A 16,636-nucleotide genomic window follows, 5' to 3' on the forward strand; every position below is an offset into this window, starting at 1 on the left:
GAGCTGGGGCCAGACGGGCCAGCCGGTGCTGTGCTGTAGGATTGCGGATGTGTTCTGGCTTCTTCGCATTCTTTCGTGAGCACAGGCCACCGTCAGGTCGTCAGGAACGGCCTGAGAACACTGGCATGTGCCGTCCTGTGGGCCCCCGAGGGGCCGGCCCGGGGGGTGGGGTCTGGAGTCCAGGGTCTTCCCTGCTGACACTGGGCTCCCCAGGCTTCTCTGCCAGGGGCACCCTCAGCTGTGCCCAGAACCCGTGTCGCAGCTGCCGAGAGGTGACCCCACACCCACCTGGGATGGGCCCAGAGGAGGACTGGGGGACATCTGAACAATGAGGAGGCCACCAGGCGCCCCTCGAGCATCACACCCACGAGCCCATGAGCACGGTGGCTCTCAGCTGCCACCGCCAGCCTGTGCCAGCCGTGACACTCCCTTCGAGGGACGTTTCCGTCCTCAGCGAGGTCGACACGCCATCACACAGTGCAGGAGGCAGGAGGCAACAGGCTGGTGTTTTTCCATGGCATCAGTGCATTTTAGTAACTTTCCACCCTGGAGCGACTCTAGATCCGGGGGGCTCCCGACTGCACCCCACACCCCATCAGTACGTCGCACGCGCCCGCCACAGCCCCAGCCTGGGTGCCACCCGGGAACTGAACCAACTACCAGGAAAACTGCTCGCTCTCACCAGCTGTCCGCCGGTCGTGTCGGGGCTTTGTTCTGAGGCCGGGCCACCCCATCGGGGTCAGGTGGGCATCAATGCATTTTTGTGGGAAAAGGCTCAGGGAGGGGAGGCGTGGCCTTCCGCCCAGACAGGGGCGGGGCCCGCGCCCTCACGCGTTAGTTCAGGGTCTGTCATTCCCATGCGGGATCCTGCACCGACACCAGTGCTGCCCTGCCCCCCACCCCCAGAACCCGGGTCCAGAGCGGCTGGAGCAGCTCGAGCTGATGGAGGAGAAGCCGGGCGGGTGGAGTCCGAAGTTCCCCTCTGGTTCCAGGACCCCACCGGGCGCAGCTGCTGCCTGGGGCACAGACCCAGTGCAAGGGTCCCGCCCCCGCCGTGGGAACACTGTCCCAGAAACCCGGGGCGCTGTGGCCGCAGGGAGGGGCCAGCCTTGAGCTGGTTCTGTTAGTGTTCGCTTCCCTCCAGGGCAGGGTTGGCCAGGCCCTGGGGGCACGGGGTCTAGAGAGGGCCACCTGGGTGAAGGTCTGGGGGCTGGCTGGCAAGGAAGGGGAGGCACCTGGACTGGAGAGGCCTCAGGATATCCAGAGAGGTGGAGGTCCCCCAGTGTCTAGAGCCCCAAGGCCACTGGGCAGGCAGACTCAGCTCTTAGCCACAGCCAGCCAGTTCTAGGACACTTCTGAGCACTAAGCCCCACCTTCCAGTCCTCTGTCCCCCGGGGCCTTGGTGAAGGAGGGGCTGCCCCCCAAGTGCTGCCTCCTGAAGCAGGACCTGGGGGGCAGCTGCCGTGAATGGCATGCCCACCCACGCCCGGCAGCCCTCAGCCCAGGCCGGGTTGGTGCCGTGTGCTGGCTGATGGCGGCTCCATTCAGGAGCAGCAGGACAGGTCTGTCCCTCCGTCGTGCCACCAGCAGGTGAGCAAACCGTGCACTTGGGGGCTCTCACAGGGGTGCAGCTGAGACAGGCCTTCAGGGAGGTGCTGCTGGAGCAGAGACACAAATGTCTGTGAGGATGGGGGTGCCCAGCGCAAGGGGACAGGTGGACAGCCAGTGTGCGGGCCACGGGCAGAAGCCAGCGTGGCTGACATCTCGGCAGTAGGTGAGCCGCCTGTCAGGGGTGCAGCCAGCCCAGGGAGGGGCGGGGACGGGGTTGGAGTGCAGATCCCAAGCCTCTCAGACCAAAGTGACAGGCTTGGGTCTCTTCCTCCACTGTGGGGAGAAGACACTGGAGGGGCATGAGGGGAGCCCTGGGAGACCCATGAAGTGGGGACCCTCACTTCAGACAGAGAAGGGAAAGCAGGTCAGGTGGGCCGGGAATGGGCATCTGGGGCCCAGTAGGACTGCCCGTCGCCCCCAGCAGCACAGCAGGCCCTGCCCCGGCACCACAGGCCCCGCTCCCAGCGAGCCGGCCGCCCAGGGCTGCGCCAGGCCTCTCGGCACCTGTCCCCAGATTAGATTTCTCCTTTCTCATTACCACCGTAATAGGTCCTTCAGACCTCATTCCAGCCCGAGATACTATCTGACCCGTATAATTAATTAATTATAGCCCAAATATTATAGATTATTAAAAATAGCATAACTAATAGTGTAATATCTCAAGCTGTCGACTTTAATAGTCAACATTGTCTTGGCTGTGCTTATCAGCCCGGGACACCCGGTGAGAATATTGATTCCGGGTAATTTTAGCCGTCATCTGCCATCCTGACGGGGGACTGTCAGGTCCTCACCCGAGCCGGGGCTCATTTGAAATCGTTAAACCGCCGCGTGGCTCACAGTGGGTCTTAATGTTCCCTTTTCTCTCCCTTCAATATGTTTCGCCAACAGAAAGGGGAACAAATAGAGAAGGAGAAGGGGTGAGGTGGGGCGCTCTCAGGGCTTGGGGACCGCTGATGTATCTCTTGCCCTGGGGACCCCGGGCTGGGCCCCCACCCTCCCAAGCCGCCTTTCCCAGGATTGTCCTGGCCCAGCTGTGCAGGGAGAGGGGCTGAAGGACGGGGGCCCAGGGACTCAGCATCACACAGACCAGACACACGCAGGCTGCACTCTGATGTCCCACCCAAAGGCCTAAGGTGCACAGGCTGCCCAGATGGAGAGTCCTACACACGAGTGCACCAGGACACACTCCTGCATGCAGGGACACACATTACACACCCACACATGGACACAGACAGCGGACACTCAGACACTCATGCGAACACACATGGACGCAGACACACACAGGAGCCCACGCTGGCCGCGTGTCAGAGCGCCGTCACATGCACAGGTGCCAGCACACCTTGGCCCGCTCACAGAGGAACAGCCCACACCCTCCACCAGCACACATCCCCTGAGTTTTTCGGCTCCTTCCAGGGGCTTGGGTGCTAGGTCGGGGGTCACAACCACTCTCCCCACAGGAGGGGGCTTTGGGAAGTGGGGAGGGAGGGGTGTTGCAGTTCCAGCCTGAGAGGAGGAAATGTGAAAGGGCCAGTCCCTCCCCATTGCACCTCCCCAGAGCGGGAAGCAGCCCTAGGCTTTGGGGGGCCCCCCCAGAGAGCAAGGCCGGGCGGACACCCCCACCGGCCGCTGCATGCACTCCGCTGCGGGCGTGGGCTGTCCCCCACTCCAGGGACATGCCCTGCACCCACCACCCTCCCCACCTCCATCCCCACCCCGCGCATGACACCCCTCGGGGCACCCTTGTCCCTGATCCCCTCACCCCCAGTAGGTCAGGGCGGCGAGGCACCAGAATCGCTCCTGTGAGGCTCCCCGGGAGCTTTACTCAACCTTCTAATTATGATTCATGCGGGTGATAATAATAATTTAATAATCAGGGAGCTGCGGAAGAGGCATTAACCTCAATTAAGCTCATTACGCGGCACGACCCAGCCCCCCACCACGCGCCCTCCCGACCCCCGGCGGGCCCTGCGGGAGCGCTTGGGACTGAGGCCCGCGAGCTGCGCGAGGCCGGCTTCATTCATTGAACAGCGCCGTGTGCCTGCGCCGGCCCCCTGCACCCCCGGGGGCCCCACCCTCTCCGCCCCGCCTCCCACCCGCACTTCCTCCGGGGCTCCCGGCCCCCCGCACCTCTCTCCGCCCCACAGGCCTGCACCCTCCACCTCGTCTCTCACCGTCTCTCTCTCATCGGTTTCCTGTCTCCCGCTCTCTCTGGGGGCGAATAACTGCCCTTCCCCTGAGGGCACCCCCCACCGGATCCCCTGTCAAAGGGGCACCCTGAGGCGACGCGCTGGCTCCTGAGTCTGCGCGACAGTCTGTATGGACACCCAGAACAAGGCGCGGGGCCGCAGCGGGCGGGCCGGCCTCCCCGCCTCAGTTTACCCACCCAGGAGGCGCTGATCAGGGACCCCTCCGGAGCCGCAGGCCCCACGCAGCCCGGAGGCGGGGCTCGGGACCCTGTGCGCGCTGCGCCTCCGGCCTCACCCCCGCGGTGCCGGTTGTTGGTTTTTGTTTTCAGTTTAAAGGGTTTCAGCGCCTCGCCCTGAGCCGGGCGCGGCGCTCTGTGCTTTTTGTCTCTGAACCGAGACGTTTACAAACAAGGGAAATTTTCAAATCCGGGCGGCGAAACCTCGAGCAAACCCCGGTGCGGGTGCGGGCGCGGGCGCGGTCCCGGCCGGCTGCCCTGAGCCAGGGCTGCGCCCCGCGCGCCGGGCCTCGTCCTTCTCCGCGACCCGGGGTTTGGGGAAGAGAACCAGGACGCGCGCGGAGGTCGGGGGTGGCGGATAGGCTTTGGGTCGCTGTCCGAGGTCCTGGCGGGGCGCTGTCCCTGGCGCTGTCCGCTGTCCTGCCGGTGCCCGAGGGTGGCCATCGGGGCTGGGCCTCTCTTGCCCGTGGCCGCGGGGCTCTGTGGCAGTCCGAAGCCCGTGTTCCCTCTCTTGTCTGGGATTCTGAGTGTGGGGCACCTTTTCTCAGGGGTAAGGTGACCCCCGGGGAGGGGCGCCTTTCAGAAGGTGAACAAAGAAGCCACTAAGCAGAAGAGGTCACTTTCCAAACGGTGAGCCGCGGGGGCGGAGAGGAGGGAGGAGGGAGGGGGAGCACAGGAGCCTTCGGTCCCCATTCTCCACCTGCGCCTCCTGCTTACAGGGGCACCTCCCCGTTCACGGACGGCCAATGTCAGCAGCGCCACCCAGGCCGGGCGCCGGGCGGGAGCCCTGACTTTCGGGTGTGGATGGCGGCCTCTGCGCTGCGCCTTTCACAGCGCTGTTGGGGGTCTACGGGAGGCCTGGGTGGGCTGCGACTTGCACGGAGCAAACGGTATACAAATACTCCAGGGGTATTTATCCATGTGCCCCTGGCGACCCCTGAACTCTGCTGCCCTCTCAGCTTCTGCGGGGAAGCTTCCAAGAGCAAGAGAAGGAGGGAGACTCCCGCCCCACACGAGCCTTAGAAGTCCCACGGAACCCAGCCCCCAGCTGAGAGATGCAAGACGGAGGGGAGCCATAAACACGCAGAGGCAGGGGCGGGCGGTGAGGTGCCCTCCCGTTCTCCTCTCCCCAAACTTCCTGCAGCCCCCAAGCTGGGAAGGGGTCGCGGCCCAGCGCGCAGGCGATCCAACCCTCCCCTTGGTTTCAGCCCCTCTTCTCTCCAGCTCCGCATTGAAGGCCTGTTACCACCAGTCCCTGCCCCAGATTTCTGTGCTTGTCCCGGGCGGGGTGGGGGTGGTGGTTCCTGCCTCAACACCCCTTCCCGGCCCTCCAGCCACCCCACTAGTCCGGGCGCACGTGCAGTGGGCGGGGCTTAGCGATGAAGAGGGCTTGCTGTCCCCGGGACCCGCAGAGGCCTCCAGGTTCCCGCACTGATGCCACCTGGCAGGCCCACCTGGGGCCCTGCGGGGACGCTGGCGGCTGGGCCATAACCCGGTACGGCAGACGGGCGAAGATGGCCCAGATGAGGGCTAAGTGGCGATCAATCGTGATTAAGGGCGAAAGGACGTCTTCAGGGTCCCAGACGCACCGGCTGAAGTTTGGGGGAGGGAGGGGCGGTCCCCGGGCAGCTAGGAGGAGGGAGGCCGCGCCCTGTCTGGCTCCCGCTGCTCTTTAGAGGGTGGGAGGGAGGGGTGGGAGGCTCTGTGATTTCCCTGAGCCCCCTCCACACCCGGAGCCCCCTTCCCCCCAGAAAGCGACCCTAGGTTCCCTCCGTAGCTCTGGGTTCCGCCTCCCACCTCCCTGTCGCCGCAGCAGACTTTGCCACCGGTCCCCCGCCCGCCCGTACCACGCTGCAGGGCAGGGAGGAGGGGAGGCCAAGCAGGGGTCTCCAGGCCCCTCCAGACTCCAGGCGGACTCCGCGCTTCCCCGCGCAGCGCTGGGCCCCGAGGCCGCAGCGGCCCTCCGCGGCGTGAGCGGTCCGCCTGCGGCGCGTGTGTGTCCGGGGTGGGGGCCGTGTGGCTGTCCGTCAGGGTTTGTCCCTTCATCCTGCTCCTCGTACTCGTCGGACTCAGTGTGCCCTGCGCCCTCTGCCGCGTTTCAGCGACTCTCGCCACACACGGCACTGCCTCGGCGTGATGCCGAACGTCACTTCACGTGTGTTCTGCTCCGGGTCAGTGAAAGTTGCGCCAAGGAGGCCGGTTTCCCTTCCTCAACTGCAGGCACCCGGTGTGCGCGTGGGCGCGAGGGCCGACCCTGCGTGGGGGCTGTGACGGCGGCCTGGAGTCAGAGGGCACATCTGAGGGGTGGGAAGCTGGGTCACAAGGAGGCCACCCAGGGCCAGGCCAGGGGTCTGCCCTGGGACCTGCCTCCCCGGGCGCCCGGCAGCTCCGCGTCTGTGGCGCAGCTCGGGGACCGCGGGGCCGAGGGGAGGCCGGCTGCAGGGTGCGAGCGCGGCGGGGCCACACGCCCGCACGGGGCGCCTGGGCCGTCCTGAATGAATGTGTGCTTGCGTGTGGCGGTGCTGGTGAATGAGCGCGAGTGAGTGTGTGTGAACGGTGAGCACATCTCTATTCAAACTTGGCTGGGGGAGGGGCGGAGAGAGCCGGAGAGCCCTCCAGGAGGGTGGGGGCGGGAAGGAGATAATTACCTCCCCGAGATGAGAGATTATCCGCCCTCCTTCCCCCAGAGGTGATTTATAATTTAAAGATAAAGAATAATCAAGTCCTGGCGAGGAAGGACACAGTGTTGTGGGTCTGATTAGAATCTCGGACGGACCGGCACGCGGGGGAGGGGCCGGGCGGGGGGAGGGCCGCCTGGCTTCCCCCCGCAGTCCCAGCCTCCCTGAGGCTCAGCATGTCCGAGCGTGGCCCAAATTACAGCCCATCGGCCCCCCATTATTTCTCCCAACTTTTAATTTCTGCTTCCAAAGGATCATTGCCCGCGGTAATTGCAAAGGACCCGTCCTTGTGCGCAGAGCAGGCTCCGGGGACCGCAGTGTGAGGCGGCGCGCACACCGCTCGTGCGCACGCCCGCGCACATCGCCGCCGTCACGCACAGCCGCACACGCTCTGGACACTCGTTCGCGGCTTCCACCTGGGCCCCACCGGCGGCCGGTGTGCTCGTGGGACTGGAGGGGGGTCGGGCGCGCGCGGCCCCCCGAGGGCGAGGGCGAGGGCGACGGCCAGGGCGCGGAGCCTGCGGCGCAGCCCTCGCCGCTGTGGATAAACGTGCACAGATAAAGGCCGGGGCCGCGGGCGTCCTGCTTCCCCGCGCGTGGGGAAGGGAGTTCGCCGCCACCTGAAGGGCACAGACGGTTGTGCGGTCCCCCTTTTGGGGGCGGGGCAGGGGCGCGGGGGCCGTCCTGCCGTCCTCACTGTCCACGTCGCTTCTCAGGGGGACGCTGGGGGCCGTCGGCCCCGCCCCCTCGGAGACGCCAGGCCGGGCCCTAATTTGACGCCGCGAAGGGGGAGGCGGGGGGAGGGAGGGAGTGGGGGAGGGGCAAGACCCTGGTCAAGGGGGACCCCGAGACAGGAGAGGAGCGGCCGAGAAAGGCGGGACCGGGCTCTGAAGGAACGACTGGGCGGGGGCCGAGGTCGCGGCGCGGACCCCACTCCCCGCCCCGGCCGCCGAGGGTCGCCGGAGCCTCGGGAGCTCAGAGCGCGGGGGCCCGCGCGCCGCGATGTCCCAGACAACTCGGAGCGCTTGCCCGACCGCGCGCCCGGGGCCCCCGCAGCCCCTTCGCCGCCGATTGATCCCGCAATTATTTAAAGGCCGGGCTGTCTCCTCCCCCTGAGCCCAGGAGGCGGGAGCGCCGTTTCTGGACGAGCGGAGGCGCAGAGACGCGCCGCTGACCGCGACCGCCCGGCGGGTCCCGCTCCTGCCCCGGGCTGCGCGTCTGTCTGTCCGGCCCAGACTCCGTCCGTGTGTCCCGCGAGAGGCCCACCTCCTCCGCCTGGGACCGTTCGCAGCCAATTAGGCGCGCGCGCTAACGAGAGCGGCGGAGCCCCGCGGCCGCCTGCGGGCGCACGTGTGTGCGGCGTGTGGGCGCGTAGGCGCCGCCGGCGGGGTCGCCATAAATGCGCGGACCGGGCGCGGCGGGCGCCTGAGGCGGCGGCGGCAACGCCGGGCAGCACCGGCGGAGCGCGGGGCGCAGGGTGTGTCGCGGAGATCTAGCTGCGCCGCGGCGGCCTGCGCGAGACTGTGCGGCCGCGCACGGACCGCCAGGGATGGGAGCCCAGTAGCCGGCGGGTCCCGAGCGGCCGGATCCGCGGGAGGCCGGCATGAGCGCGAGCGGCCCGGCGGCTCCCGGGGACGGCCCCGCTCTGCCGCCGCCGCTGCCGCCCGCACCCGGCCCCGGGCCCGCACCGCCTGCGCCCGCTGCCGCCGCCCGGGACACCATGGACGGGCGCGCCGAACTGCCTGCCTTCCCCCGGGCCGGAGCCCCGCCACTGGCTGCCGGTGACACGGCGCCCGCGGCGCCCGAGGGAGCCGGGGTGGCCCGCCCTGCCCCACCGCCGCGCCCCACCTCTTTTTCGGTGCTGGACATCTTGGACCCCAACAAGTTCAACAGCAGAAGACGCCGCTGTGTGCTGCTGGGCCCCGTGGCGCCCACCGCGTGCGCCCCGGCCCCGTGCGCCCCGGTCCCCGCCGCCCCGGGGCGTCCGCCGCTCGCAGAGGAGCTGGAGCGCCGCGCCCTCGCCGCCGCCGGAGGAGCTGGAACCGCCACCGGAGCGGAGCCAGCGCGTGAGTAGGACACCACCGGCGCCGGGGGGCGGGGGCGGGGGACGGGCAGTGCTCTGCGTTTACGTTCCCGGACCCCCTCCTCGAGCCTGGCGGGCCGGGTCAAAGCTCAGTGTGAAGTTCGTGGCGCACGGGGCCGCACCAGCCGGCCCTCGGTCTCCGTCCGACCCGGACTCTGGGGCCCGCGCACAACCGCGCCTCCCGGATGGCTCTGCGGGGCTGGCCCAAGGCGGCGGGGCCGCGGGGCCGCCGGAGGTTTGGCTACCGCGCGTGCCCGCAGCGGAGGGTCCGCGGTGCTGAAAGAGCGGAGGACGCGCAGGCGGCTGGCTGGTGACCTCCCTGCCCCCACCGCAGCCGCCCCAGGCCTCCTTCCCTCCTTTTTTTTTTTTTAAACAAATCAGACTAATTGTGACAAAAGGCCGGTGATCTCCGGAAAAACAATTAAACCCCTTCGATTACAGTTAAGGGGAAATGTGCTTAGCGGCGGAAAGCGGCGGGTAACGGGGTGGCCGCGCCCGGCCGGTCGATATCCCATTACGGCCGCGTGCGTATCTCTTTCAAGCACCTTGCGAAGTCTCCCCCGAACATCTAAATTATAGGGTCAAAATTCGGATAATTACTCGATTAAAACCTATTACACTTATTAGGGGCCGTTATTGATCGGGAATTGCATTCGACCAGCTCCTGATTGCTTTTGTGCCCCCTGCCCAGGCCCCTCCTCCTTCCAACTTCCAGGCCCCTCAGCTCCCCGGGACCAGAACGTGGGAGGGTCTCGGGGCAGGGGGCCTCCAGGCACCTGCACTCAGCTCCTCCAGGTGCGGACCCTTCCTGGAGGCCGTCCTTCCTGCGCGTCCGCCTGGCTGGGGCTCCCAGAGCCTCCACTCGGAGGAAGTGCCCATCCCAGGCGGGAGGCCAGGCTCTTGCTGGTTCAGAGAGGGAGCCGGGTGGGGCCCCTCCTCCTCATTCCACCTCTGGACAGGGAAGGGGCTGGGCGCACAGGGGCTCTCAGGCCCCCTGCTTCTGCTAAAGGGGTGGGGGTTGCTGGGCACCTGCTCTGCAGCCTTTGGTAGTTTCTTTGGTTACCCCGAAGGAACCCGCCAGGGCTGAATTTGTGGTTTATTCCATGGTCTCCGGGTGCCAACCCGACCCCACAGCGGACTGGGTGCCGGACAGAAGGGCACCATGAAGGGCACCTGCCCTGGTTTCTCTGCTGGTTGTAGAACCACTTGTGGGGTTGGGAGCTGCACAGACCACTCCCAGGCGCTGCCCAGGACAGAAGCCTTCTTCCAAATTCCCAAGGCTCAAAACGCAGCCACCGCGGGTCCTCTGCTTGGAGGATCTGCGGCTCCAGTTCCGCCGGGGCCTCTGCGGAGGCCTGGGCAGGCAATTTGGGTCCCCAGACCTACCCTCCCTGCGGCCTGTTCCAACCCACTCCCGCCGCTGGCCCCGCGGCTCTTAGGTGGCAGGTAATTGGCTGGCCCCGCGCCCTGCGTCATTAGAGGGAGATATAGGCCGAAATAAATTAAATGGCCCTTAACTAGTTTGCACGTTACACAAAATGAGTTTAATTAAGTTTGTATCTGCCCCGCGGTTCGATCTGAGCTTTGACTCCTGCCGCAAAGTGAGCGGGTCCTGCTCGGGCAAAGGCGCGGGGCTCGGGGGGTGCGGTGGGAGCGCGGGTGGAGGAGAGGGGCAAGGGGAAGGAGGGCGAAGGCGCAGGGGAAAAGGGAAGGAGGCGAACAGACGAAAGAATCAACGAAACGGGAAAAGGGAATCCCCGCGGGGGCGCGGGAACGGCCGCAGCTGCGGGAGGGAGAGCCGGGAAGGAGGGCGCGAGTCTAACTGTCCCGTCCCGTCCCCGCCCGCAGACTCCGGCGACCCCTACCAGGCGGACGAGGCCGAGGCCAACGGCTACAGCAGCGGCGGCCGCAGTCCGAGCGCGGACAGCGGGGACGAGGCGCCGGAGGACGAGGACCGGGCGCCGGAGGCTGGGGCGGCGCGCAGTGCGGAGGAGGCGTCAGGAGGCGGGGGCGGCCTCGCGGCCCGCGGGTCGGGCTGCCCAAGCGCGGGGGAGGCCGAGGAGGCGCCCGGCACCGTGGACGAGGCCGCAGCGCCCGGCGCCCGGGGAAACTCACCCGGAGCCCCGGGCCCGCCTGGGGCCTCAGCGGGGGCGTCGGCGCCGGGGGGCGCGGGGACGACCCCGCAGGGCACCGCCGGGCCCACCAAGCCCAAGCGCAAGCGCACGGGCTCCGACTCCAAGTCTGGGAAGCCGCGGCGCGCGCGCACCGCCTTCACCTACGAGCAGCTCGTGGCGCTGGAGAACAAGTTCAAGGCGACGCGCTACCTGTCGGTGTGCGAGCGCCTCAACCTGGCGCTGTCGCTGAGCCTCACCGAGACGCAGGTGAAGATCTGGTTCCAGAACCGCCGCACCAAGTGGAAGAAGCAGAACCCGGGCGCCGACACCAGCGCGCCGACCGGCGGCGCCGGGGGTCCGGGGCCCGGCGCGGGGCCGGGAGCGGGGCTGCCCGGTGGCCTCAGCCCGCTCAGCCCGTCACCGCCCATGGGCGCGCCGCTCGCCATGCACGGCCCCGCGGGGTACCCGGCGCATGGCCCCGGCGGCCTGGTGTGCGCTGCGCAGCTGCCCTTCCTGTCGAGTCCGGCGGTGCTGTCGCCCTTCGTGCTGGGCTCGCAGACCTACGGCGCGCCCGCCTTCTACGCGCCGCACCTCTGAGCGCGGCCCGGGCGGCCCTTCAGGGAGGCGCGGTCGCTGACTCTGTGTACAGCCGGTTGCTACGGAAGAGTTTTAAATTTATAAACGACTGTCCGCGTCGGGCCCGCCCCGCTTGGAAGCACTTTGCCGAACTAATTCAATCAATAAACCGCAGGAGGCCGCGCCCGCGCCCTGTCCTCCTCGCTGTTCTTCCTTGGGGACTTCAGTGCGACCGAGACGCCCGCGGGGTGTTCTCTCGGGCGTGGGGCTCGCGTCCCAGATTCCCCGCGGGTCGGCGTCTCGCAGCCAAACTCGTCGTGGACCCCGTGCGCTTGGGGCGGGCGCGGAGGTTCACGGGCTGTGCGAGCTCGGCGTCCCGGCCAGGGCCTCCCCCGCACCCCCCGTAGCCCCGGGAAGTCCTCTGTGCTGTGCAGCCTCGGAGCACTCTCGGGGTGAGTTGGGATGCCCCGTGGGACAGAGCCGGCGCAGGGTCGCAGCGCTGCACCCCTCATCCCCGCGGCACCTGGGCAGCGGCCAGGACAGGGTGGCCCCCGAGGAGGGAGCTCCAGGCGCTCCCAGCTGCAGAAAAAGGGGACTTGCAGGGGTGCAGACCCCCAGCCAGACTCCGAGTCCGCCCGTCAGGGCCCGGGGCTCCAGTGTGGCCGCTCTCCTGGAAAGATCCGAGTGTCTGCTGGGGCATGGGCGCCAGTGGTGAAGGGCAGCCCCCTCCGTGGGCTCGGAGAAAACACGGGGGGGGGGGTGCACCTGCCCTGGCCTCCTGGCGGGAGTCGCACTATGGAGGTACGACACGGTGCTGGGTCCGCTGGTCCTCCCCAGGGCCGGGGCAGGGGGCCTGGCCCCGGAGCCTGACGACCCTGCACGGGGGCGGGAGGGGGCACCCCGGGAGTGGCAGAGAGCGCCTCCGCCTCTCCCTCACCTGCGGGTGGCCCGTGCGGGGCAGCCCTGGCCCTGGGGCAGCACCCTGATCTAGCGCTCGGCCCGGGTGGCTGGCCCTTCAGGCTGCCCCTCGCCTTCAGTCCTGGCCCCTGCTGGAACCGCCGGCACCTCCAGCCTCCAGGTCCACAGCGAGGGGCACTGCAGGGTTGAAAGCCCAGAGGCTGGATTCGCCCAGCTTCCCAGAGCCCAGCACCACCCCCCGGTGGGGGCAAGAGGGGGTGCAGAAAGGCCAGGACACCCCCAGCCCCACACTGAGACCAGGCTTCCAGCGTGTAGGCAGCTGAGGAGCCCCAGGGAGCTCTTGAAATCTCCAGAAGGCCCTTGGCCGTGGGCAGAATCAGCGTGCTGAGCACTCTGAGTGGGGTTCCAGGGGCCCAGAACATCAAGTGCCCCACCCCCAGGAGCGGAGGGCAAGGCCACGGGGCTCATCAGCGCCTGAAGGGGCCACTCTGCTCCCAAGGGGCTCTGGTTCCCTGGAGCCCCCCGTGCGGAGCCCACCTGGGCGCGGACAGGGACCCCAGCCCAGTCCCTGCATGGCACTCAGGTCTCAGTGGAGCATCAGCACCTGACCCCTCCGCTGCCCCACCTGCACCCGCCCCACCTGCCTGGCCCCTCAGCATTCGCCAGCAGAGAGGCCAGCAAGGGGGGGTTGCAGACACAGGTACCCCCGCTCTGGTCTCCTCCCTGTCCCCTTCACCCACCAAGCCCTGGGGATCTGCCAAGGTCACCCAGAACACAGCAGCCACACCTGTGGACCCTCCGACATCAACCCTGGCAGCCTGGAAGAGGCGTGAAGCCAGGGCTGCAACGCTCTCTCCCCGATGCCACTCTCCGGCCATGCACCTTGCTCCACCTCCAGGCTCTTCTGACACGCTGGGCAGGCTGCTCTCCGGGCCCTGAAGGCCTTGCAGCACAGTCGGTTCGCGCTGGCCCTCGAAGGGACAGGCCCGCACCGCCCATCTGAGTCTCCCAGTGACCCCTGGGTTCTGCGCTATGGCTGTAGGCACAGTGTGCGGGGAGAACTGGGTCTGGGAGACTGTTCGGCTCAGTCCACATGGGCCCCACCTTGTGCCGTCCTGGCTCCCCAGCTCACTGTCCTGCTGGGCACCCGGCATCCACTGTGTGCCTGTCGGGGGGCAGCTCTGGCTGCTTCCCAGGAGCCCCAGGCCGGACCTGCCTCTAGTGCTCCCACTGGGCCACACCCCACCCCTGCCAGCCCGGTGCCCAGGGGTTCCTGTGTCTGACTCGGGGTCCCAGCTCCCCAGGGCCAGAGCTGGGCACAGATGAGAGGTGACCTTGCTGACCCCTGACCCCAGTGCCCCTCCCCATGGTCCTACTTTGGTGTCAGCATCTGGAGGGGCCTCCCAAAGCTCCTAGGGCTCATCCTGCCTAGTGGCCACCTCGCCATCCCAAATCTCACTCGTGTGGGTCCCGCCACAAAGACCCAGCATGGAAGGCGCCTCCTGCCAAACAGCGAGGCTGGCACTGGGGACCAGCCTGGACCAGGCCTCCCTGGGCCCGCCCCGCCCAGGCTGCCCCACCACCAGCCCACAGCCCACTGCCCGGGGCTGGCCCCTGCTGTGTTGCTTAGCACCGGCTGGGGCTGCAGGAAAGGAAACTCCAAATGAAGTGTGGGAAGGAGTTTATTTTCTTCTGTGTGAGCTCATCCTGGTGGCGGGTGGCCCTGCACAATGGTGACACCTTCACAGAGTCCTTGGGGACCCAGCGGGGTCCTGCTGTCTCCCAGTCACCCCCTGGGCTGGGCCTCATCCCCGCAGACCCGAGGGAAGGGCACGGCTCCAGCCACTGCATCCCCTTCCCAGGCAGCGGGAGGGAAGGGGGAAGAACACGCCTTTGTCCTGACGTCACTGGCCACTTGGTCACATGGCCACTCCTAGCCTGAGGAGGCTGGGAAATGTAGTCTTTTAGCTGTTGAAGTGTTGTCCCTGTTGAAAGGGGAGAGGGCGTGGGACCTGCCACCCCTGCAAAGAGCCGCTTGGCCCAGCCCCCGCCCACCCTCCTGGCATCAGGTTCCCCAGCCTCGTTCTGCCCCTGTGCCCACCCCACTGCCCCCGCCCCACTGGCACACAGGGGCCCTGGGGCTCCACCCTCAGGTGGGCACCTGCTGTCTGCGCTGCTCCCACCCAGCACCCCACTCCCTTGTGGGGTTCCTCTGCAGCTCCATCCTCATCCTCCTCCGAGCCACGGGGACTCTGGAGTCACAGCCCCTCCTGCCCTACAGGGACCAGGGTGAGCTGAGGGCACTGCCGTCACCCAGCTGGCACCACGGCCCCCACCTGACTGCACAGCAAGCCCTGGCGGCCCGGTGTGGCCCCTGCCGACTCAGCCACCGAACCCTGGACCCCAGCTCTCACCCCAGCAGGAGGCTCTGTGGGTGCCCTCCCCACACTCGGCGGTGCTCCTCCTGTCCCTCTGCCGTCACCCGCCCGTGTCACATGTCACCTGCCCCTGGCTCCTGGGCAGCTGGCCTGAACTGTCATACCCAGCATCCTAGGGTGGCACCCAGGACAGGTGCAGAGTCCCCAGGTCTCCATCTTGGGAGCCCTGAGAGTGACATGCCACCAGGAAGTGTCATGAAGCGCAGAGAAAGCCCCCCAGCCCTGGTGGGGGGAGTGGAAGAGGTCCTCAAGCGCAGCGCCTGCTCACAGTGGGCACCGTGGGGCGAGCAGAGGGGAGCGAGGGGCTGGGGGCTGGCTGAGCAGGTCTGTGTCCAGATGCAGTGTGGCTCGAGGGGAGGACACAGGTCCCTGGGGGTCCCATTCCAGGGTCCCTCGCCCCACAGGCAGGCAGCACTCCAGGATGCCGAGTCCTGCCTCTCCTGCTGTCCTGTGTGGCAGCCCCTCTGAAGCAGTCGCGTCCCTGTCCCCACCCCACCGGGGCTGAGGACAGGCTGAACCCCGGGGGTGAGGGCGTGGGAGGAAGAGGAGCTGCTGCCCAGCTCTTGCCCACGTAAGGGGTGCCCGCCCCGCGCCTGCAGGTGGGCTCACACCCCTTGTACCAAACTCCTCCAGTGGCCAGGGCCCCCCAGGCCCCCTCGCCCCTCCCTGACTCACAGAGACCCAAACCGCCCTGTGACACATACGGGTGGGAAAGGGGAGGGGCCCTGCCAGGGCAGGTGCAGCCGCCTCCCCATCACCGGGGCCCAGGGAAGGGGCCCCAGCGCCCATCACTAGACCCCTGCACCCACCTGCTGGCCACGCAGGCCAGCCCGTGCCCGCCCTCCACACACCCACAGGCTCCCCTTTTACCAGGCGCCCACGGAGGCCCACGGGAAGACACGCCATGAAGGGCACAGCAACAAACCCTTCCTGAGCCAGACTGCACAGAGACCCCCTCGCGGCTTGCCGGCTCTCTGCCTGTGCCTCAGGGCAGACCGAGGGGAGAGATGGCCAGCACGGAGACACCCGGCAACAGGCAGAGCTGACGGGCGGGCCGAAGCGCGCCCAGGAGACTTCAGTGTGAGGTCAAGGCGGAGCTCCAAGTGCAGAGACACAAACTCCCCCGCGAATGGGGGGACAAACCATTTGGAGTAAAACATTAGATTGCCTAGGTAACGTTTTATATTAAAATAAAGGAGATACAGATCAGTGATTTAAATATAAAGATAAAAACTGTGAAGTACAGAAGAAAATATGGAAGAATTTTTAATGTAATCTTTGGGGAAGACACACAAGCCTCAGAAGGCATGAAAGACTGATTAAATTAACTACACAGAAAGTCTACACAGCAAAAAGCAACATAAGGGAAATCAGACGAAATGAGGAAATACTTGCAATGTAACATGTAGAGCTCATTTTCTTTCTTTAAAAAAAAAGATGTTTAGCCCTGGCTGGTGTAGCCCAGTGGATTGAGCACAGGCCTGCGAACCAGAGGATCGAGGTTCGGTTCCCAGTCAGGGCACACGCCTGGGTTGCAGGCCAGTTCCCTGCAGGCCAACTCCCAGCAGGGGACACACCAAAGGCAACCATACATTGATGTTTCTCTCCCTCTCTCCTTTCCCCTCTAAAGATAAAATAAATAAATAAAATCTAAAAAAAACAAAAGATTTTATTTATAAAAAAAAAAAAGATATTTATTTTTAGACAGGGGAAAGGAGGGAGAAAGAGGGAGAGAAACATCAATGTGTGGATACCTCTTGTGCACCCCCTACTGAGGACCTGGCTGACACCCCAGG

The 16,636-nt window shown here is 66.7% G+C and overlaps 1 protein-coding gene across 1 annotated transcript; it reads left to right on the forward strand.

The window, feature by feature from the left end:
• The first annotated feature begins 8,314 nt into the window (after window positions 1-8,314).
• Window positions 8,315-11,505, forward strand: NKX1-1 (NK1 homeobox 1). Its single transcript, XM_037050182.1, has 2 exons — window positions 8,315-8,777; window positions 10,643-11,505. The coding sequence occupies exons 1-2, from the start codon at window positions 8,315-8,317 to the stop codon at window positions 11,503-11,505; spliced, it is 1,326 nt and encodes a 441-aa protein (XP_036906077.1).
• Window positions 11,506-16,636: the final 5,131 nt, after the last annotated feature.

This window comes from Sturnira hondurensis, unplaced genomic scaffold (genome assembly GCF_014824575.4).
Source record: "Sturnira hondurensis isolate 20B ecotype Veracruz unplaced genomic scaffold, ASM1482457v3 Scaffold0000780, whole genome shotgun sequence".
In the NCBI taxonomy this organism is placed as follows: Eukaryota; Metazoa; Chordata; class Mammalia; order Chiroptera; family Phyllostomidae; genus Sturnira; species Sturnira hondurensis.